Source organism: Coregonus lavaretus (genome assembly GCF_964263955.1).
Source record: "Coregonus lavaretus genome assembly, chromosome: 16".
NCBI lineage: Eukaryota > Metazoa > Chordata > Actinopteri > Salmoniformes > Salmonidae > Coregonus > Coregonus lavaretus.
Genome location: NC_140003.1, coordinates 14,315,289 through 14,339,824, shown reverse-complemented (window position 1 = coordinate 14,339,824; position 24,536 = coordinate 14,315,289). Strand labels below are relative to the sequence as shown.

Below are 24,536 nucleotides of genomic sequence, written 5' to 3'. Positions count from 1 at the left end.
AGATCTATTGCGAATGGTTATACATGTTTTCCTGACAAAGATTACCAAGAGCCCCTGCATCATCTTTTTCTACCAGTTAAATGTTTCCTATATATGGGTGCCATCAGGGAAATATGTGTTTTTGCGCCATATTGTTTCTGACTGCAACAGGCTGATAATATAATATAAAGTGTTAATATGATTGTGTGAGGCTCATCTTGTCCCTTTGCTTTTCCTACCGGCAGAGTGTCAACCAAAAGCAAGGCCCCGTCTCCCCCAGTATCAGTGAAGGGCCTGGATGGTGCAGGCCTCCCCCAGAGACACTCTGTATCAGCATTTCCTCTGATGACAATGGACCAGAAGGAGAACCTACTTGAACAGGACCTGACTCTGGTCGTGGTTCTGCCAGGCGGAGTGGAGAAGACGGCCACTGTCCATGGCAGGTGATACTAGGTCTTCATTCCCAAATGACACCCTATTCCCTACTTAGTGCCTGGGTCATTCCACCAATTAGTTGCCTTTTGAGTAGTGTAACTTTGATTTCACCTAATGTTTACATTCTGTCACATGTTCAACTTCATAAAAACATGTTTACCCATCTCAAGAGGTAAAAAAAAGACTATAGTAATTGCCTATTAAGTGCCAAATAAAGTAACAGGGTTGATGACTTCATAGTTTAAATCAGCTATAAATCCCCTCTTGACAGGGGGAATGGAAGCTTGTTGTGTGCAACAGGGAGGGGCAATTGAATGCAAGCTTCACAACAAAAAGAGTAGAACCAGCTCACCTGCTTTTACACTATGATTTGACTATTAAAATAATAATCTTCAGAAATTACTTTGTCAAAGCAACAAAAATAACTGCGGCTTTACAATGATGGTGAAAACTTGGAGACATGTTGGGGTTAAGTGGGTTAAAATATTAATTGAAGTCACAGAGGATGCTTAGAGGGACATGTCAAAATGCTGAATTTTGGCACTTTAGCAAGTCTTTATTCATTCCATGTGGTCTATATTAAAGGGCACTTCATTTAATATGACAGGCTTTTATAGTTCTATATTTGTGCACAATTTCTACTTAAAATATCAAAAGTCACTAATTTCGTGCCATGACCCGCCTATGGGCCCTGGTCAAAAGAAGTGCAGTAAATAAATAAAGGAAGTGTCCCACTGTGACTAAACACCAACAAACTGCTCCCAACTTTCCTTCCTTGGGAAGACCTCCAAGACATCCCATGATTCCAAGATGAAGCATGTTCTAAATGCATTTTGACCAATTCTTATGTGAGTGTAATATCTTCAAAAACAAATATTTCATTAATATTTTTGGTATATGATTACTGCAAATCCTTCTACCATAACGTGATCTTTCCAAGGCTCTAATGTAATGTAGCATTTCTCTGAGTCAGATATTGTAGGTGGTGCAGTAAAAGCTTTGGTTTTGGTTAACAGTTTTATAATGTTGCTGATTCCTTTTCACTTACTAATGTGGAATAATGTTATTTGTGTTTTAGGCACAGTTATTATGGTTGGATTTAGATTAATAAATGTAGGCTGTGTCATTTTGATGCAAGCCCACTGCACATACATTTTATGAAATGTAGTCTTATGAAGTCTGGACTGTGGAGCTCTCATCCACACCAATTCAGCCGAGACCAAAACGCCTAATCAGACAAACATGAGATGAATATCTTATAGTCAAAGGGCTTAGTTGTTTTTCGGAACAAGGACTTTGTGTCCTGATATGAAACTACAGACCCACACTGTTCACTCTCTATCACCAAAGTTTACTCAAGATATTATGATTCTATTTTTGCAAGACGCAAACGCACTCCGTTGCTATATTGTGCCCTTTGCCCTCTCAAGCTATAATCGAGACCAACTTTAATATAAAAGGATTAAGCACCAAATTCTTCAACCTCTTTTCTTTTACAGAGTACAGTGAACTAATTATGATAAGGATGAAACTTTTGGCATTATATTTCCAGAAACCCTCACAAGGCCTGGAATATGGAAACTGCTGGATAGCTTTGTGTGGATGCTGTTGCTCTCCAGACCACCAACAGTTGTGTATGAAGCACAAACTGATGGCTCGTTATGCTACATTTTATCACTGTGAAAAAGTTGTGTGATAATGCATTACTAGAACATCAAGTGTAAAAAGTATTCTGTGATCTACTTTCGTGATAGTAGTTTCTCCTTGGCATTTGCAATTTCCACACACCAAAAGTTATGTGTTTTCTTTGTGGATATAAAACACACAACCTTTTGTCCTTAGCTAGGTTGATTATTGCTTCTAACCTGTGTTTTTCAGCAAGCCCATGATGGATTTGTTAGTGATGCTTTGTGCCAAGTACCACCTGAACCCATCAGGCTACATTATAGAGCTCGTCACCACCAACAGAAACCCCATCAAGTTCAAGCCCAATACTCTGATCGGGGCCCTGGAGGCAGAGAAGGTTCTGCTCAAGCCCAAAGGAATGGAGGACAAGATTAAGAAGCCAATTCCTCAGATGCCAGAGGTACACTTGAGAAATCTCAGTGGTAGAAATGTACTACTAGTTATAAAAGTTTATCTGAGAGTTGTTCCCTCAACTTGGGTATTTACTGTAATTAATAATGGGTGTATCTTGTAATGTATTTTTTCTGTGAGTATAGATCAAATAATATATATATATATATACACTACCAGTTAAAAGTTTGGACACACCTACTCATTCAAGGGTTTTTCTTTATTTTTACTATTTTTTACATTGTAGAATAATAGTGAAGACATCAAAACTATGAAATAACACATATGGAATCATGTAGTAACCAAAAAAGTGTTTAAACAAATCAAAATATATTTTATATTTGAGATTCTTCAAATAGTCACCCTTTGCCTTGATGACAGTTTTGCAAACTCTTGGCATTCTCTCAACCAGCTTCATGAGGTAGTCACCTGGAATGCATTTCAATTAACAGGTGTGCCTTCTTAAAAGTTAATTTGTGGAATTTCTTTCCTTCTTAGTGCATTTGAGCCAATCAGTTGTGTTGTGACAGAAAATAGCCCTATTTGGTAAAAGACCAAGTCCATATTATGGCAAGAACAGCTCAAATAAGAAAAGAGAAACGACAGTCTTTCATTACTTTAAAAACGTTGAAAGTTTCTTCAAGTGCAGTCGCAAAAACCATCAAGCGCTATGATGAAACGGAATCTCATGAGGACTGCCAAGTTCTCTCATGTCACCCCATTCCTCCGCACACTCTACTGGATTCCAGTTGAAGCTCGCATCTACTACAAAACCATGGTGCTTGCCTACGGAGCTGTGAGGGGAACAGCACCTCCTTACCTTCAGGCTCTGATCAGACCCTACACCCAAACGAGGGCACTACGTTCATCCACCTCTGGCCTGCTAGCCCCCCTACCTCTACGGAAGCACAGTTCCCGCTCAGCCCAGTCAAAGCTATTCGCTGCTCTGGCACCCCAATGGTGGAACAAGCTCCCCCACGACGCCCCATAGAAATAGCCAATCAATTGTGTTGTGACAAGGTAGGGGGGTATACAGAAGATAGCCCTATTTGGAAAAAGACCAAGTCCATATTATGGCAAGAACAGCTCAAATAAGCAAAGAGAATCGACAGTCCATCTTTACTTTAAGACATGGTCAGTCAATACGGAAAATTTCAAGAACTTTTAAAGTTTCTTCAAGTGCAGTCGCAAAAACCATCAAGCGCTATGATGAAACTGGCTCTCATGAGGACCGCCACAGGAATGGAAGACCCATAGTTACCTCTGCTGCAGAGGATAAGTTATTTCGAGTTACCAGCCTCGGAAATTGCAGCCCAAATAAATGCTTCACAGAGTTCAAGTCACAGACACATCTCAACATCAACTGTTCAGAGGGGACTGTGTGAATCAGGCCTTCATGGTCGAATTGCTCCAAGTTGGAGATTTTTGGTTCCAACCACTGTGTCTTTGTGAGACGCGGTGTGGGTGAACGGATGATCTCCGCATGTGTAGTTCCCACCGTAAAGCATGGAGAAGGAGGTGTTAGGGTGTGGGGGTGCTTTGCTGGTGACACTGTCAGTGATTTATTTAGAATTCAAGGCACACTTAACCAGCATGGCTACCACAGCATTCAGCATTGATACGCCATCCCATCTGGTTTGGGCTTAGTGGGACTATCATTTGTTTTTTAACAGGACAATGACCCAACACACCTCCAGGCTGTGCAAGGGCCATTTTACCAAGAATGAGAGTGATGGAGTGCTGCATCAGATGACATGGCCTCCACAATCCCCCGACCTCAACCCAATTGAGATGGTTTGGGATGAGTCAGATGGCAGAGTGAAGGAAAAGCAGCCAACAAGTGCTCAGCATATGTGGGAACTCCTTTAAGACTGTTGGAAAAGCATTCCAGGTGAAGCTGGTTGAGAGAATGCCAAGAGTGTGCAAAGCTGTCATCAAGGCAAAGGGTGGCTATTTGAAGAAACTCAAATATACAATATACTTTGATTTGTTTAACACTTTGTTGGTTACTACATGATTCCATATGTGTTATTTCATAGTTTTGATGTCTTCACTATTATTCTCCAATGTAGAAAATAGTAAAAATAAAGAAAAACCCTTGAATGAGTAGGTGTGTCCAAACCTTTGACTGGTACTGTATATTATAACTTGTTCTAATATTTTTTTTTAATGAGGATAGTCATGAGGTCTGATAATCTAATTTCTATGATTCTCCAGGCAACCGTCCGTCTGGTAATAAACTATAAAAAGACCCAGAAGACTATACTAAGAGTCAGCCCTCGAGTCCCCCTTGAAGACCTCTTACCAGCTATTTGTGAGAAATGTGAATTTGACCGACAGAGCACACTTTTATTGAGAGATGCCCAATCTAAGGATCCTTTGGATTTGACATGTTCTCTCAATGATTTTGCAATAAGGGAGGTTTATGCAAGGGACACAAAAGGTAAGGGCTTCTCTGATTAAAAACAACAGCCTTCATTAATCGGAATAATTACCATTCATTTTGAACCAATCTCGGCACACAGAACCAAATATTGTGTTGTCTGTCAACAAGATACTTATTCTGTATGAACACTATTCACCATTCATTCATTTTACAACTACGCAGGTGTGCTCATTTAAATGCTGCATTTACTACTGCATATCATTTCCATCTTCTCTTTCACAGCTATGTACTCAGAAGACGTACCTGCCTCTCCTACCACCCCTACTACACCAACTCATCTAGGTCATCTAGGTAATGAACACAATTGTATTATGTTTTTACATTAGTTTTATTACCTTATTTTAATTTACTACTGATATTATGCATTTGAAGTCAAGTTCATCAATCCTTTGTCAGGAATTTCAGAAACGTCTTCAATAAGATCTATATATTCCTAACAGATACCATTCCACCCAGTAAAGATAAAACCCAGAAGGAGAAAGAAAACAAGGGCTTGTTCAGTCTATTCAGGAGGAGTAAGAAGAAACCTGAGCAGGTGTGTTCTATATCTATTCACATGCAATCACCAATATTTCTCATCTCAGTAATTTACAGGTCAATTTTGGCTGATGAGGAGGATTTGAAAGGGTGTGTGTTGGAGCGGGGAGGGGGGGATAATGTCACAGTCATGTGATTGACTAGTTTTCTCTTTGCTTACTGCAGAGAACAGGCCCCTGATCAGGATCTGATTGGATGTTTGTTTGCTCTTTTAAAGGGAATGACTGCCAGTGCCCCGGCATCCCCTGTCTTCCCCAGCAAGCCTCGACCTCTTAGCATGAGCTCGCTCAGTGCCCACTCCTCCACATTCAACTGCAGCTCCATGGCTTCTGACATGCCAAAGAAGAGACGGGCTCCCCTGCCCCCAATGCTGGTGTCCCAGAGCTTCCCCTCTAACCTCAGCCATCGCCAGAGGTCCATCTCCGCCTCAGAGCCCGAAGCCCAAAAGGACAGTGACCAGGTGAGTGGGTCTAACCTGACTAGATCTGTGTTCTCTGTCTTTACCAGGTCTGTCTGTAAAATACGGTTATTAGTGTCCGCGGTCTAAATGCTGAGACTGAATTTCCCCAAAATTTCCCAGACTTTATATCCAGAGCTCTTGATGAATTGTAATGATTATTTTGTCTCTTCTGTTGTGGAGATGGCTGGTCTGAGTCGCAGCACAGAGTCTTCCCTGAAGAGGATGAAGCGCAAGGCTCCACCACCCCCCGCATCTCCCAGTGTGGTTGTCCAAGATGAAGCTTCGCTAGATGGAGGTATGAAAGGTTTTAAATGGATTTAATCCTACTGTATTGAATTGTCTTGTGCTCAACTTCCTGTATATAGGTTTCAATGTTTTCAGATACTATTTTTTACATGAGGGGGTCACTTGAGTCTATAGCAACTAGATTCAGCCGCAGGCTGATTCTTTTCTTGAGCGGATGGTCAGGGAGCTGGAACATAATTACAAATAATTTGTGGACTACAAATTGACTGCAAGAAGCCCAAACAGATATAATATTTGACTAAAACATTGTCATTTCAAAACTTGCTTGCATTTGTATACAATCACATATATCTCTCTATTATGCATGGGAATACTTTGGAAATTAAAATCACTTGGAACTAATTTGCTGTTGTTCTTACGGTCCTTTATGTCCAATGTCTTTCTTTCTTTTTTTTTTTACACATTTTGGCCAATTGGGGAACCCTGGCTATCTTTCAACTGTAATTTAGTTTACATTTTTCTCCTGGTTTGAGAGACATTGCTATTATTGCATTTCTGGACTATATGGCAGAGATTTTGACAATTGTACTTTGGTCTCTAAAGTCAACAATTGATAATAGTAAATATGACCAATGACTAAATTTGGTCCGCTGTAGCTCAATTGGTAGAGCATGGCGATTGTAACGCCAGGGTAGTGGGTTCGATCCCCGGGACCACCCATACGTAAAAATGTATGCGCACATGACTGTAAGTCGCATTGGATAAAAGCGTCTGCTAAATGGCATATTATTATTATGATTGGTCAGTGGGAGTTGCACTCATTTTATTTGGCTCTGATGCCTCCTAGTGGTCATTGAGACACATTGAGTTAGTTACAGCTTCTATTCTCGTGATTGAATTTCATTCACAAAGAACACCTAGCTACAGTTGTTGTGACTACAGTACTTCTTTACAATTTTATTAGATCTTAATAATAAATATTATGGTCAAATTAGTTGTGTTTTTAGTGCCATATCTTTGTTTGCTTATTCTGAAGTTTAATTTAATTTACAATGCTTGGTAGATACAAGTCTGAGGGATAAGGTCAACATAGTTGTGATCCAATGGGACATGTACTGTGATATAGTCATTGCATTCTTATGTTTTTCTTCATATTAAGGGTAAATGTTCTATAAGTAGTTCCTATCTCTAAACTTGCAGCCTGTGAGTCACCAGAGGAGGGTGTCTGAGAGAGAGTCTGTGCTGCTGCAGCTTCCTGCTGTTTCTACCCACTCTGCACTCTGCTGCCTCTTTCAGCTCCTCCTCAAGCATGTCCACTTCTTCCTGCACTGACCTGCTGCTTTTACTCCTCACGCTTTCTGTCTGTTAGATGAACATGTTCTATTCTGTTTGTTTTCTTGCTGCATGTTTACACCTTCCTGCGTGAGTTTTCATAGACTTCTCTTTCAATACACTTCAATATAATCAAATAAAAAAAGACTATCTGCTATTGATTGAATACCGGCCTTTGGTTATATCTGTTATTTGTGACTGACTTGGCTTAGATTCGATTGTATGTTTTCTGTGAGAGAGGAGTGATCTTGAATGATCTATCATGACAGTAAGTACAGTGGCTTGCGAAAGTATTCACCCCCCCCCCCTTGGCATTTTTCCTATTTTGTTGCCTTACAACCTGGAATTAAAATGGATTTTTTGTGGGTTTGTTTCATTTGATTTACACAACATGCCTACCACTTTGAAGATGCAAAATATTTTTTATTGTGAAACAAACAAGAATTGAGACAAAAAAACAGAAAACCTGAGCGTGCATAACTAATCAACCCCCCCCCCCCCCCCCCCCAAAGTCAATTTTGCAGCAATTACAGCTGCAAGTCTCTTGGGGTATGTCTCTATAAGCTTGGCACATCTAGCCACTGGGATTTTTGCCCATTCAGCTCCTTCAAGTTGGATGGGTTCTGCTGGTGTACAGCTATCTTTAAGTCATTCCACATATTCTCAATTGGATTGAGGTCTCGGCTTTGACTAGGCCATTCCAAGACATTTCAATGTTTCCCCTTAAACCACTCAAGTGTTGCTTTAGCAGTATGCTTAGGGTCATTGTCCTGCTGGAAGGTGAACCTCTGTCCCAGTCTCAAATCTCTGGAAGACTGAAACAGGTTTCCCTGAAGAATTTCCCTGTATTTAGCGCCATCCATCAATCCTTCAATTCTGACCAGTTTCCCAGTCCCTGCCGATGAAAAACATCCCCACAGCATGATGCTGCCACCACCATGCTTCACTGTGGGGATGGTGTTCTCGGGGTGATGAGAGGTGTTGGGTTTGCGCCAGACATAGCGTTTTCCTTGATGGCCAAAAAGCTCAGTTTTAGTCTCATCTGACCAAAGTACCTTCTTCCATATGTTTGGGGAGTCTCCCACATTCCTTTTGGCGAACACCAAACGTGTTTGCTTATTTTTTTCTTTAAGCAATAGCTTTTTTCTGCCCACTCTTCTGTAAAGCCCAGCTCTGTGGAGTGTATGGCTTAAAGTGGCCCTATGGACAGATACTCCAATCTCCACTGTGGAGTTTTGCAGCTCCTTCAGGGTTCTCTTTGGTCTCTTTGTTGCCTCTCTGATTAATACCCTCTTTGCCTGGTCCGTGAGTTTTGGTGGGCGGCCCTCTCTTGGCAGGTTTGTTGTGGTGCCATATTCTTTCAATTTTTTAAATAATGTATTTAATGGTGCTCCGTGGGATGTTCAACGTTTCTGATATTTGTTTATAACCCAACCCTGATCTGTACTTCTCCACAACTTTGTCCCTGACCTGTTTGGAGAGCTCCTTGGTCTTCATGGTGCCGCTTGCTTGGTGGTGCCCCTTGCTTAGTGGTGTTGCAGACTCTGGGGCCTTTCAGAGCAGGTGTGTGTGAATATATATTGAGATCATGTGGTACTTTGATTGCACACAGGTGGACTTTATTTAACTAATTATGTGACTTCTGAAGGTAATTGGTTGCACCAGATCTTATTTAGGGGCTTCATAGCAAAGGGAGTGAATACATATGCACGCACCACTTTTCCGTTATTTATTTTGTATAATTTTATGAAACAAATTATTTTTTAAATTTCACTTCACCAATTTGGACTATTTTGTGTGTGTCCATTAAATGAAATCCAAATAAAAATCCATTTAAATTACAGGTTGTAATGCAACAAAATAGGAAAGACGCCAAGGGGGATGAATACTTTTGCAAGGCACTATACATTCTAATCTGATAATTCAATCTACAGCATACACTCCCAGTCGTTCACCTACAGTAGTATATAGGTCCTATACAGACAGTCCTGAGAGACTTAATTCCATCTAGGCATAATCCTCTTTTTCTTTTTCTGAATCGTGTTTTTTTTCAAACTGCTTTTTTGCTACTTGTTTCCATTCTGTTCCTGTCTTCTGTAACATATTTCATGTTGTTGTCAGACATAAGTGAGTGTATTTCATAGAAACTTCATTTGTAAGTTCAGTATTTGAATACCACACTAGCCATTTCTCCCAGATCGTATGAATTAAAAAGTGTCCTCATAAAGATTTGACTCCTCCATGCTTGTATTGCTCCATTTTCCATCTGCCCTCCCTCCCTCGCTGACTTCACATAATCAACTTCACAGAGAAAGATCAGGCCCAGATTCTGGATGTCTCTCTCAGTACCCCTCCCTGTTCACTTTAGTTAGACATCACAGGCTGCACAGTGAGGAGTCTCAGTTTTGTATAACCAGCCTGCTGAATATTCCTTCTGCTCTCTATTCCTCTGTGGCGGCCTTGAAGTGCAGAGTGGAGAACTAGAGGGGAATATGAGATGCTAGATGTCTTCATTAAGCCCAATTCACTTGTCTGAAATATCCCTAAGACACAAATGTTATGTTTGTTGTTGTGTGACTGTGAAAGTGATGTTATTAATACTAAATCATCTTTCTATCAGTTTTTATAACATGCTGCTTCGTTCTGAAGTAAAGGAGTACTCATTTTCTTATTTGCAGAATTAACTTATTCTCTAAATGAGTCTCTTTTAAATTGAAAGTCTGTTGACATCATGGCTAGAGACAACATTCTCCTCCCCATCACAACACTGTTACTCATCATCACACTGCAGTTCTACTGCAGTTCTTCATCCCAACTTAGATGAGACATTGCTGATTTTGTTACCTCAATTTGTTACCTCTGTCATCTTCTCCATCCTGTTGTGCTGCAGGTGGTCAACTTCCTAATACACTGGAAGAGATCGTGGAGCAGGAGGAGACAACTGCCTCCGTGGTCCTAGACTCTATGAGTGATGTCCAGGAGGATGACAGCAGCCTCAACCTGTCAACAGCAGACATCTCCGTGGACTCTGAGAGAACAGAGGCCCTCTCTCCACCCCTGGAGGCCCCCGACACCCCGTACGCTGAGACTGAGACCTCTTCACCGCCCGAGAGCGAGGGCCCAGCAGGGGAAGATCAGGCTTGTGATCTGTCCTCAGATGGCAAGTACGAATTCTAGCAGAGAGTCCTACACTTTCCAAAAGGGTTCTTCTGCTGTCCCCATAGGATAACCCTTTTTGGTTCCAGGTAGAACCCTTTTGGTTCCAGGTAGAACCTTTTTGGGTTCTATGTAGAGTTCTACCTGGAACCAAAAAGTGTTCTTCAAAAGGTTATATGGGGACAGCCGAAGAACCCTTTTAGGTTCTAGATATCACCTTTTTTTCTAAGAGTGTACAGTATGAATGAAGTAGTGCCTCTTTGACTTGGGTTTTTGCATTGCTTTTCATAACTCCTGTTTTTGACAGACTAGTGCACAGTATGGTGAACAACACTGAGTGTACGGAGCCCATGCTGATTGCTGCAGATGGTAGGTTTGCAAGTAGCGATTAATTCAAATATACTGAACATAAATATAAATGCAATGTGCAACAATTTCAAAGATTTTACTGAGATACAGTTCATATAAGGAAATCAGTCAATTTAAATAAGTTCATTAGGCCCTAATCTATGGATTTCACATGACAGGGCAGGGGTGCAGCCATGGGTGGGCCTGGGAGCGCATAGGCCCACCCACTGGGGAGCCAGGCCCAGCCAATCAGCCCCCCCCCCCCCATGACGTACTGCCAAATTCTCTAAAACCATATTGGTGGTAGCTTATGGTAGAGAAATGAACATTCAATTATCTGGCAACAGCTCTGGTGGACATTCCTGCAGTCAGCATGACAATTGCATGTTCCCTCAAAACTTGAAGCATCTGTGGCATTGTGTTGTGTGACAAACTGCACATTTTAGAGTGGCCTTTTATTGTCCCCAGCACAAGGTGCACCTGTGTAATGATCATGCTGTTTAATCAGCTTCTTGATATGCCACACCTGTCAGGTGGATGGATTATCTTGGCAAAGGAGAAATGCTCACTAATAGGGATGTAAACAAATTTATGCACAACATTTGAGAGAAATAAGCTTTTTGTGCGTATGGAACATTTCGGGGATTCTTTTCTTTCAGCTCATGAAACATGGGACCAACACTTTACATGTTGCGTTTATATTTTTGTTCAATGTACATCAAGTTCCTAATGCGTTAACTATGGATGCAATGCTATAGCTTTAGTAGCAATGTTGGCAAGATTGTCTACTTTGTACTAAATCATATATGTTTTTTATGATCTCCAGAAAGCCCTCCATGCCAAGCTGAGGAAATAAGTGGTCAGACAGACTTGCCATGTAAAGATTACACAACACAAGATGGGGTCAAAGGTGAATGTAGTACTGAGAGCTCTCCTACTATCAGCCCACCCGCAGCCAAGCCTGTGAAACAGAGCACAGGAACACAGGCCTCAGATCAGCTGGACACTGACCCCTCCTATAATGAACGGCCAGTGGCCACAAGCACCCCCTGTCCCCCTGCTGAGGATGCCCAGGTCCAGACCGATCTCACACCACCATGTCCTGTGTCACCACCCCAACAACAGGAAGTGCCTCCCCCTGCTAAAGCCTCTACCTCTGGAGCGGTGGGGCTGAAGAAGGACATGGCCACATCCACAGAGGAGCTGCTGATCCCTGCTGACCCCATCACACCTGCCTTATCTCCTGCCTCAGCAGTCCCTCAGTGCCAAACGTCCGCTCAAAGTGCCCCGGCCCCTCTGAAGCCATCCAATGAGCTGACCAGGGACTACATCCCCAAGGTGGGGATGACTACGTACACTATCATGCCTCACAAGTGTTTGGAGAAACGGAGATACTTTGAGGTGGAGCTGATGTTGGAATCCCCCGACGTGGCTCTCGAGAAGGAAGTAGGTTCACTTGAACTCAAAGACTGCACTACACAGGCTGAGCAGATAAAGGTCACAGCAGAACAGACAGAGCTGCAGTCAATTGTACCTAAGGAAAACTCTCAATCTCAGCAAGTCGGCAGCACTACTACTACTACTACTACTACTACTACTAGTAGTAGTAAGAGCACTGTAAATGGCAATGTGGTTGGGCCTATTCACTCCCCCTCAACACCAACAACAATACTTCCTGCAGGAGATGACAAGATTCCATCCCCCTCTAGTGGGGGAGACAAAGCAGGCTCAATAGCAGAGGTCAAGGAGATGAAAATTCCACCCGTAACTAAACCCAAGCCTGGCTCTTTCCGCTTGCCACAGCACAAAAGAACACCTGGGTATTATGTAACCTCGGCGGCAGTGAAAAGTTTGAGTGCCAATCCTGGCGCTGGCCAGAGGGAGGCTCCAGGCAGTCTAGTGGCAGCAGTAGCAGCAGCGCAGGCCCTGCAGCCAGTGGAGGAGGGCAGCTTCCCCCCTCCTCCTCCTCCGGTTCAGTGGGACGAGGAGACATCAGAGGGCGCTGATGTAGTTGACGTGGAGCCGAGTGTGCCATCTCCACGGCCCAGTCCCGCCAGGGCGCCCCCATCCCCAGTGCTGAACCTGGAGAAACGGAGGAGTTTTGCTGCTCCCAAACCCTACTCTCCTACGACCCCGTCCCGTTTTGCCCAGGCTGTAACCTCGGCGGTCAAAAGGTCCCAGTCCTTATCCACTGGCTCCACCTCACCCTCTCCTCGCTCGCCACCATTCTACCCAATCACAAGCCGCTTTTTAGTCAATGATCCTAAAGGACCATGTAGGGCTATGGTGAGTTGTTGCAGATGTTTTTTGTTATGTGCTTTCTCTATATGAGACTCTGTATTTTCTATATTAGAACATACAGTAGGAATCTGGACATTTATATTCACAGTTCTCTACACTCTGAAATTACATTAAACCCAAAGAGTTGCTTTTTCCTTAAAATGTGATGCTTAAATTATAATTTATTTGATACTTGTATTAAAGTTCAAAGCATATGCCTACTTAAAAAAATCATTTGCAGTAGAATCTCATTGTTTCTAGTATATTTAAAAGTGATGCATGTTTCACCGTCAGTGCTATCTCTTTAACCATTAGACTACCCTCAGATGAACTCTCCAGTCTGCTGTTTTCCCATGTCCTTTAGGGTCAGCTTTGAGACTGTTGAATAACACAGGAAATGGGAGATGTACTCCTCTCTGAGAATGTACAGTTGAAGTCGGAAGTTTACATACACTTAGGTTGGAGTCATTAAAACTCGTTTTTCAACCACTCCACAAATTTCTTGTTAACAAACTATAGTTTTGGCAAGTCGGTTAGGACATCTACTTTGTGCATGACACAAGTAATTTTTCCAACAATTGTTTACAGACAGATAATTTCACTTATAATTCACTGTATCACAATTCCAGTGGGTCAGAAGTTCACATACACTAAGTTGACTGTGCCTTTAAACAATTCCACAAAATGATGTCATGGCTTTAGAAGCTTCTGATAGGCTAATTGACATAATTTGAGTCAATTGGAGGTGTATTTCAAGGCCTACCTTCAAACTCAGTGCCTCTTTGCTTGACATCATGGGAAAATCAAATGAAATCAGCCAAGACCTCAAAAAAACAAATGTAGACCTCTTCAAGTCTGGTTCATCCTTGGGAGCAATTTCCAAACGCCTGAAGGTACCACGTTCACCTGTACAAACAATAGTATGCAAGTATAAACACCATGAGACCACGCAGCCGTCATACCACTCCTAGAGATGAACGTACTTTGGTGCGAAAAGTGCAAATCAATCCCAGAACAACAGCAAAGGACCTTGTGAAGATGCTGGAGGAAACAGGTACAAAAGTATCTATATCCACAGTAAAACAAGTCCTATATCGACATAACCTGAAAGGCCGCTCAGCAAGGAAGAAGCCACTGCTCCAAAACCACCATAGAAAAGCCAGACTACGGTTTGCAACTGCACATGGGGACAAAAATCGTACTTTTTGGAGAAATGTCCTCTGGTCTGATGAAACAAAAATAGAACTGTTTGGCCATAATGACCATTGTTATGTTTGGAGGAAAAAGGGGGCCCTTGCAAGCCGAAGAACACCATCCCAATCGTGAAGCACGAGGGTGGCAGCATCATGCTGTGGGGGTGCTTTGCTGCAGGAGGGACTGGTGCACTTCACAAAATAGATGGCATCATGAGGAAGGAAAATTATGTGGATATATTGAAGCAACATCTCAAGACATCAGTCAGGAGGTTAAAGCTTGGTCGCAAATGGGTCTTCCAAATGGACAATGACCCCAAGCATACTTCCAAAGTTGTGGCAAAATGGCTTAAGGACAACAAAGTCAAGGTATTGGAGTGGCCATCACAAAGCCCTGACCTCAATCCTATAGAAAAGTTGTGGGCAGAACTGAAAAAGCGTTTGTGAGCAAGGAGGCCTACAAAACTGACTCAGTTACAGTGAGAGAAAAAAGTATTTGATCCCCTGCTGATTTTGTACGTTTGCCCACTGACAAAGACATGATCAGTCTATAATTGTAATGGTAGGTTTATTTGAACAGTGAGAGACAGAATAACAACAAAAAAATCCTAAAAAACGCATGTCAAAAATGTTATAAATTGATTAGCATTTTAATGAGGGAAATAAGTATTTGACCCCTCTGCAAAACATGACTTAGTACTTGGTGGCAAAACCCTTGTTGGCAATCACAGAGGTCAGACGTTTCTTGTAGTTGGCCACCAGGTTTGCACACATCTCAGGAGGGATCCTGTTCCACTCCTCTTTGCAGATCTTCTCCAAGTCATTACGATTTTGAGCCTGACGTTTGGCAACTCGAACCTTCAGCTCCCTCCACAGATTTTCTATGGGATTAAGGTCTGGAGACTGGCTAGGCCACTCCAGGACCTTAATGTGCTTCTTCTTGAGCCACTCCTTTGTTGCCTTGGCCGTGTGTTTTGGGTCATTGTCATGCTGGAATACCCATCCACAACCCATTTTCAATGCCCTGGCTGAGGGAAGGAGGTTCTCACCCAAGATTCTATGGTACATGGCTCCGTCCATCGTCCCTTTGATGCGGTGAAGTTGTCCTATCCCCTTAGCAGAAAAACACCCCCAAAGCATAATGTTTCCACCTCCATGTTTGACGGTGGGGATGGTGTTCTTGGGGTTCTTTCCTCCTCCAAACACGGCGAGTTGAGTTGATGCCAAAGAGCTCGATTTTGGTCTGATCTGACCACAATACTTTCACCCAGTTCTCCTCTGAATCATTCAGATGTTCATTGGCAAACTTCAGACGGGCCTGTATATGTGCTTTCTTAAGCAGGGGGACCTTGCGAGCGCTGCAGGATTTCAGTCCTTCACGGCGTAGTGTGTTACCAATTGTTTTCTTGGTGACTATGGTCCCAGCTGCCTTGAGATCATTGACAAGATCCTCCCGTGTAGTTCTGGGCTGATTCCTCACCGTTCTCATGATCATTGCAACTCCATGAGGTGAGATCTTGCATGGAGCCCCAGGCCGAGGGAGATTGACAGTTATTTTGTGTTTCTTCCATTTGCGAATAATCGCACCAACTGTTGTCACCTTCTCACCAAGCTGCTTTTCGATGGTCTTGTAGCCCATTCCAGCCTTGTGTAGGTCTACAATCTTGTCCCTGACATCCTTGGAGAGCTCTTTGGTCTTGGCCATGGTGGAGAGTTTGGAATCTGATTGGTTGATTTGCTTCTGTGGACAGGTGTCTTTCATACAGGTAACAAACTGAGATTAGGAGCACCCCCTTTAAGAGTGTGCTCCTAATCTCAGCACGTTACCTGTATAAAAGACACCTGGGAGCCAGAAATCTTTCTGATTGAGAGGGGGTCAAATACTTATTTCCCTCTTTAAAATGCAAATCAATTTATAACATTTTTGACATGCGTTTTTCTGGATTTTTTTGTTGTTATTCTGTCTCTCACTGTTCAAATAAACCTACCATTAAAATTATAGACTGATCATTTATTTGTCAGTGGGCAAACGTACAAAACCAGCAGGGGATCAAATACTTTTTTCCCTCAGTGTACACCAGCTCTGTCAGGAGGAATGGGCCAAAATTCACCCAACTTATTGTGGGAAGCTTGTGGAAGGCTACCCGAAACAATTTAAAGGCAATGCAACCAAATACTAATTGAGTGTATGTAAACTTCTGACCCACTGGGAATGTGATGAAAGAAATAAAAGCTGAAATAAATAATTCTCTCTACTATTATTCTGACATTTCACATTCTTAAAATAAAGTGCTGATCCTAACTGACCTAAGACAGGGAATTTTTACTAGGATTAAATGTCAGGAATTGTGAAAAATGTAGTTTAAATGTATTTGGCGAAAGTGTATGTAAACTTCCGACTTCAACTGTATATACAATTTTCTCACAATGGTAATGGAACAGTCAACAATAAGCTTTTGTTCCGAGTGTGTGGTTTGTGGCCTGGTAAACAATCCTAGCTGCTTATCCCACCTCTTAGACACCTTGACCTGTGACACCGTCCCCTCCCTGAGAGACTGGGCCGGTGTGCCTGCGTGTCATTGATGTGCTGGTCCCTGTGATCCAGTGGGGAACACTTTTTATCTCCTTGTTAATAGCCTGAGCACACGTGTTTTACCATAGTTATTCCTAAAGGACTCTCTGTAGTAGGCCTACACTCGTGTTGTACAGGTAGTTGGCGTATATAAAGCAGGTACAACAGTGTCTTCTTTCCAGTTTCCTCAAAGTGTTGAATGGCACTCTCAGTCCTGTGTCTTGAATGATGGTGTGCATTGTGTCTTCTCTGCTGAGCACAGGGAAGTGACAATGGAGAGGGGGAGGAGAACAAAGGCTTGGAGCTCCAGGGAGGGGGGGACCTGAGCGGTGGCCCAGTCAGTGACAACATGACTGTTCAGATGGCAGGCCAGAGTGACCCTGAGCAGCGCCTCAGTGTGTGTGGAGAGGAGCTGAGCAGTAACGGATCAACAGAGACATCTACAGTAAGCACTAGACTATACAATAACATGGTGTTACAACATGATGTTAAGTGGGGCTGCGACAGTGTTACATTCACGTACTCTGAGTGTCTATATAATGTATGTATAATTGCATTGTTAAGTTTCAAGTTCCCTCTTTTGTCTTTTTAGGAGCCTGATGGTCTGCCCTGGAGTCTGTTCGAGCATGAGCCCAGGAAAGAGGAATAGAAACTTTATTTGATAGTCTTACGACCTCTGTTGCTAGTTTTAACAACAACCTACAAGCTGTAGAAGAGACTACTTTTCTGTTTTGTTATGACAGAAATTACTGTAAGTAGATGTTCTCCACATATCATTTGGATGTTATGAAATAATTGTATATGTATTATTATTCACGATTTGTATTTCAAATTTGATGCATATTGTACTTTTCACATCATATTTTGTCCAAAAAAAGTATATTATTAGTTTCAATATTGAGTTGTAATTGTCATCGAGAAAATACAGTAGCCTATTTAGTACTGTATATAATTTTGAAGAGGTCAATTTGACTGACCTGAAAGTGGTACATATAAATCCCTCAGTCCATTTTGTATTTTGTGTTACTCATTTGATTTTGATAAAGCTGTGCCCAGACATACACTGGTATGTAGAGTATTTCTCTGAACATATAATGCTGTTATGAATAAAGGTTACTGTTTCCTACATTCACAGTATATTAAAGTATTATATTGACAATCCAAGAGTGTTTCTCACTGAACATTTTGAATATAATGTAATGACCCGGGCTGGTTCATAAAGGAAAAGGAGACGGACACCAGGTGTGCAGGGCAGAACACAGGTTTATTCCTAAACTGGGCTATTGTTCAGGCCACAGCCCACGCCGCTAAATTCCGAACGTACACAAATACACAATGTAAAGTTAAGTGGCAGACTCATAGGAGCAGATCAAGATCCCGAATCGAAAAGGGAGAGCGAGATGAGACAGTAGCCCCTATTTATGCATTTCAAAACTCTGCGGGATTACCCATCATACCCCCCAACCTTTCCGTCTGTCCTGGCATATTTAACCCCTGCTAGCACCCATGAACACAGAACACAATACAGGGTCATTCCAATAAGTTAAACACTGAATTGCAACAAAATCAGATACAGTAGACAATGTTATTAGCAGTAAAAATGTCCAGTAATTGAAGTGCAGTTCACAATCCCATCACAATTAAACAGGACAAAACAACATATAACGTAACATATATCATACTAAATGGAGTGACGCAAGAAACGTTCCAGATTATACGAATTGCCTTGCAGGCCAGGTTGCACAAAAACTAAGCAAGTGTAACTTGATACTTCTCTACAAGCTTGAAACCTTTTCAGGCAGGATCTCAGAGTCCTCTTTCAGGTAAAACGTGAGGGTTGTGTATGACGTAATGCATGAGTAAATATAAACACCTGTCTAGGGAGAGCGCGTGGACTAGATGAGCACACCACACACACATAAAGGACAGCGATGAAGACGAGCGAGGAAGCAATATGCAGTAACGGTACCATTTCAGTGAGCAGCAGGTAGGATATGTTACAATAAAAAAAATTTAGGGAACACTTCCGTACGCTAATTGTAGGATTTGGACAGATAAAGACTATAGCTAGCCTACTGTGTAAATATGTTCATGTTGAGATGGTTACTTTGTGTCCTCGACCTATACATAGCGTTTTTTTGGCCTTATGGAATGTCCTTCTATTATGTTGACTGAATCTTCAGACAGTCGATATCTGTGCCAGCAAAGGTAAAACACGTGCAGCCTACCTGTCTTGTCTATGTCGTTGAGGTTGAAGTGAAATAATGTAGCCAACCCTGTTGCATCTTCAAATGTGAATTGGAAAGTTATGCAAAACGATAACTAAAGCATGTAGGTCTGTAACCCTCCATTATACATTCATAATTCAACATATTTCCCGTTGTAACCCTTTTCATCTAATTTTGTTTAGTTTACTTTGTGGCATTATGGACATAACAAATAGGCTACTATAGCTCTTTATTTCACACTGACGTCTGTAAAATGTCAGTAGGCCTACTGTTCTGTAAAATGCGTAGAAAAACCGTCACTTCAACACTTCTGCTACTGCCATCTGGCGTCAGTCGTGGGAAGTGACTGAGTCATGGCTTGACATTGAAATCCTTATTGGCTACCGCACGTCAGCGTTTTTAGTCATGAATCTTGTTATGGAGGCAGCTATGCAAAGTGGTCTAGCTGGCACAGACACGAAGTCATAAAATCAGATTTTAAACCTAACCATAACCTCAACCACATTGCTAACCCTAATGCCTAACCCTAACCTTAAATGATGACAAAAAAGCTACATTTTGTTTTCATACTTTTTTCCAATATAGCCAATTTTGAAAGTTTGAAAGAAGCATGATAAACGTGGTGCATAGCCAGTAGGAATTAAATCATTTGGAGATAAAAAAAATAATTTTGCTTCCAAACCCAGAGTAGGTTAGAAATTCATTGCTGGTTATTGCCTCGTGTAAAATTCAGCAAGAAAGGGTGTGTATTTTTAGTAGTTGATAAGGAGACCTCTAAAATATCCACTTATCTCCTCCTGCAATACACTCAGAGGCTAAAACCTCTTTAGTCCTAGAGCTTTTAGTACATACTCTGGGAGCAGGCTATGCTGTACAGATATAGCTCCTTTTGTCTACACGGTTCAATAATTTTCTCCTAGAGTTGTGAAGTGTGTTTGCTCGTCGGGTGCATGCTAATGTTACATTATGCGATATCTCTATCTTTTGTATGCCTGAGTTCATGCAGTGTAATATGAGGGCATGTGAACCTGGTATTAACTGAGAACTTTACAGATGCTAGTTTGCTTAACTGATGGATTTTGTAAAATAAAATAATACTAATTTAACAGAAACTATCGCTAAATATACTGTTTATGTATCATTACTTTAACAGGCAGTATTTGTACTTTTTGAAGAAAACACCATTGACATGCTATTCAAGTAAATTCTACATGGATTATAAAAGTAGGATTACTGTTTAAAGAAAGAATAGTCTACATTGGTTAGAATTTATTTTGCCTCATTTGGCAAATCTGTTATCAATGTTCGTCAGTAAATCTGGGATCACAGAAGCTAGCAGCCTTTTTCATGCTTTGAGAAGGGATTTGTAAAGCAATTAAGTTAATTAAGTTGCTTATACACATTAGGCCTATTAGCTGCTAGACTTAGGAATATATCATTATCAGTTATTATTGTGTATTCTTCACTTTTAAGTTTCACTTTTTCAGGTAATAATAATCATATACTAAGAAAATACTTTCAGGCCTTTCATCTACTAATTTGGATGTATTTTCAGAATTTCCTGCGAAACTATATCTGGGAAAAATAAAATGTAACTGACTTATTCAGTAATAATGGTCAACAGTGACAAATCACCAATGAGATCTAACGGATCACAGAGGTCCAGTATTTAGATTATACCCAGGAGGCATGACAATACTCATGACATCATTGGTACTGAATGTCTTGTGACAGATTTATTTTTTCATTCTTCATCTGCCATGACTTGGGACAGAATTCAACAGAGGTAGACACAAGTGGTGGAAAATCCATCAAAAGTCTTCGTTATAAATAATAATACATTGAATTTATGAAGCGTGTTTCGTTTAAAAACAATCTCAAAGTGCTACAGTGAGTGGTGGTATGTGATATGTAAATTGCAGACAATAATGTGTAGAGATTCTGATGATCTCTCTGCCCCCTCTCTCTCTCACTCTCTCTCGCTCCCTCCCCCTCTCTCTCTTTGTGTCTCCCATCCCACCCTTCCACCCCAGTAGTTACTTTACTTTAATGCGGCCTACCTAGACATGACTGATTTGGAAGTAGGTAACATTATATCACATAATATTATATTATATTTCACATGAAATGAGACCTAACTGTAATCTGCCTGTTGGACCTAGCATTGGATTCTTCTGCTTTTAGCTTCGGCACTTCTTGAGTTGGAGCAAAACAACCAAGTTACATAAAACTGTTTTGTCACAGGGTTTTGTCTATTGTTAATCCAGCAGCATGAGGTGTTTTGGCTGCTCAGTCATGCACATAATGGCTCATACAACAGTTCTCTCCAATCAACTAAATTGTCTTGGTTTTTGTGAATCAGAGCATTTTGTTCAAACCAGGACTCCAAGAAATGATAGATAGCAGTATTATAACTTTCCTCTTATCTGCGTCAACAGAAGATGAAGCAATAGAAAAGAAAGGCAGTTTGCTATTTCCATTCTGTGATGTCCGCCATTAGAGCAGCTGATGTAGTAAGTTGTGCTGTAAAGGTCAAATGAGTGAGTTGGTGTGTGACGTGTGCTGTGTTTCTAATGCGCAATTATGTTTCTACGTGACCGTCTAAGAATAACTGTTTCTGCACTTTCCATAAGCGCAGAGCCCCTTGCATGTGTGGCTGGAAATAGATGTGGGGAGTATGCTGCTCTGAAGACAAATAATTTATGATGATGATGAGGATAATGTTTTCTCAATTACTTCATATCCTAGCTATAACATTGTCTAGGGGCTAGATCATATATTGATGTCAGTCACACTGTATGAACCCAGACCTGTTCCTGTTTTTTCAGCTACAACAATAACCACACAACCTTGACGAAAGACACCTAAGCTTTGTTTGTCTTTGCGAGCGTGTGTCATAAGTTCTCTTTTCCTTACGAAACCAGCTGTGACACTGTAAACACCATGTTGCTGTACCTGCCCAACTCATCTCCGTACGAGCAGCTAACCTACTGTCACATGGGTTGGAGCTCACCTGTACTCCCCAAGACACTCATGAACGTCAGGTGAGGTGAGTGGGACTAGGATATTCAGTAAGAACAATGAAATAGGAAATTAGTAGCATATACTACAGGTTTGTGATGACAGTACATAACAGTGTTGAGCTAGCTATGCTAAACTCCTTAGCTCCAAATACATAATAATAATAATATGCCATTTAGCAGACGCTTTTATCCAAAGCGACTTACAGTCATGCGTGCATACATTTTTGTGTATGGGTGGTCCCGGGGATCGAACCCACTACCTTGGCGTTACAAGCGCTGTGCTCTACCAGCTGAGCTACAGAGGACCACAAGGACTACATACTGATGAGACTAAACTGTAATTCTTAACCTGGGATGTAGGCTAGACAAGGCAGACTGTTCCAACAAGGTCAGTCCAGTGCTGTGGACTGTCTTCGTGTTGGATCGAGAACTGAGAGGGGATCACTTTCAGTGGGGCTGCTGAAGGCATGAGAATGCAATATGACCTCTGGGAGACAGAGCACTAATGGCTTTGTTTCAGTGCATGTATGTGCAATGAGAGGAACGACTTAGGTCATAGTTAAGGAATGAAACGGGTGCCACAGCTGATTGGCCTGTTCGCTTTACATTAACTCATAAGTGCTCAACATCTCTTACTCAACCATTACTCCTCATACATAATGCACACAGAGAGAATTTACCTAGGATTTCACCAGCTATTGTCTTGTTTTGGGACTGACTCATGGTGGCAAGACTGGGAGAGGTGGCACTGACTACTAAAATAGCATTGTCTCTCATCTTCTACTAATGTAATTAGAAAGCATTTGCATTGACTGATAGAAGAAGAATGTGTTTCAGACCAGGGTTATTTTTGGACAGCTCATGCTGCTCGGCCTAAGTGTCCTTGTCTCAGACTTTGCCACTGAAGGACCCCAGTTCGATTGTTTGACTAGTCTCTCTCTTACTCTGTCGTTCTGTCTTTCTTTCTCTCTCTGTATGTGTCATATCTCTCTCTCTCTCTCTCTCTCTCTCTCTCTCTCTCTCTCTCTCTCTCTCTCTCTCTCTCTCTCTCTCTCTCTCTCTCTCTCTCTCTCTCTCTCTCTCTCTCTCTCTGTCTCTCTCTCTTGCACACACACACATATACACTACGCTAAATCACTATAGTGCTGCTTAATGCATCGGTTGAATAAGCATGGGACTATTCACATTCACCTTTACAGAGACTTTAGCAGTAGCATGTCACTTCTGTCTTTTATTTGATGGTTTCCTGTTTTGTTTGTGTCATGCTTTGTCAGTGGTGCTCTCCAGAGAGGAGGCCTTTCATATGATGGTGTGTCTAAGTGAAAATGTAACCCAAGCCAGGTGGAGCTGTGTTTTTGTGACAGTGCTGTTAGCTCAGGCTCCTTTACACTGGGAGTGCATTACTGGAGGCACACAGCTCCCGTTCATACAGAGCTGTCTGATTTCCATTTAATTGCTAGCGGCTGCTTAAACAACTGAGCGTGTGTCCCAAATGGTACCCTAGTTCTTTTATAGTGCACTAATTTTTACCAGGGGCCATAGGGCTCTGGTCAAAAGTAGTTCACTATATAGGAAATAGGGTGCCATTTGGAATGCATGCTGAGACACAGAAGCCTCTTCAGTGTGAGACTGAAGCCATGTTCTGGGAATAGATGCTCAGTGTCCTTCTCAAGTAAACCCTTTAGAGCCTGTTTTGTTGTACACCGTGAAAAGACACAATGATGATCAAATCAAATCAAATGTTATTTGTCACATGCACCGAATACAACAGGTGTAGACCTTACAGTGAAATGCTTACTTACAAGCCCTTAACCAACAATGCAGTTTTAAGAAAAATAAGTGTTAAGAAAGTATTTACAAAAATAAACTGAAGTAGGAAATAGATGTGACTAAACATAGATCGTACCATTTTCACTATTTTCAGAGTTTTATCTAATGGCTCTCGCGTTGACTTAAGAATCCAATAATTGAGTAATAAGAACTCAGAACATACTCCATATTTACTCAGAACAAGTGATATTCAGGTAGAGTGGGACTTTTAATGGCATTTGCCATTTACATTTTTTTGCGATTTAAGTAGCACTTTGAAAAGTTGCTCCTGTACAGATAAAAGCCACTTTTCCGATTTGAAGCACATAACATTAATTATCACCCACAACAGCCATTAACAAATTAATTTTCAATGTCTACTTCTAATAAAGTAGAAATAGTCATCATTGGAGTTG

The 24,536-nt window shown here is 41.5% G+C and overlaps 2 protein-coding genes across 3 annotated transcripts in view; both read left to right on the top strand.

The window, feature by feature from the left end:
* LOC311143720 (cordon-bleu protein-like 1) overlaps window positions 1-18,222 on the top strand; it is a 54,517-nt gene extending 36,295 nt beyond the window's left edge. For both annotated transcript variants that reach the window (XM_084179592.1, XM_084179593.1), the window contains 12 exons: window positions 225-422; window positions 2,293-2,500; window positions 4,708-4,933; window positions 5,159-5,227; window positions 5,377-5,471; window positions 5,691-5,933; window positions 6,114-6,228; window positions 10,402-10,675; window positions 10,975-11,036; window positions 11,842-13,301; window positions 17,323-17,505; window positions 17,653-18,222. In XM_084179592.1, the coding sequence (XP_084035718.1) occupies window positions 225-422; window positions 2,293-2,500; window positions 4,708-4,933; window positions 5,159-5,227; window positions 5,377-5,471; window positions 5,691-5,933; window positions 6,114-6,228; window positions 10,402-10,675; window positions 10,975-11,036; window positions 11,842-13,301; window positions 17,323-17,505; window positions 17,653-17,709 (3,190 nt within the window). In that variant the 3' untranslated portion in view covers window positions 17,710-18,222. The remainder of the gene's footprint in view (window positions 1-224; window positions 423-2,292; window positions 2,501-4,707; window positions 4,934-5,158; window positions 5,228-5,376; window positions 5,472-5,690; window positions 5,934-6,113; window positions 6,229-10,401; window positions 10,676-10,974; window positions 11,037-11,841; window positions 13,302-17,322; window positions 17,506-17,652) is intronic.
* A 4,009-nt stretch (window positions 18,223-22,231) lies between these two features.
* Window positions 22,232-24,536, top strand: part of LOC311143404 (cordon-bleu protein-like 1) — a gene marked incomplete at its 5' end in the record, with an annotated part of 8,036 nt that continues 5,731 nt past the window's right edge. The window contains one exon of the mRNA XM_084179231.1: window positions 22,232-22,332. Coding sequence (XP_084035357.1) covers window positions 22,232-22,332 — 101 coding nt within the window. The remainder of the gene's footprint in view (window positions 22,333-24,536) is intronic.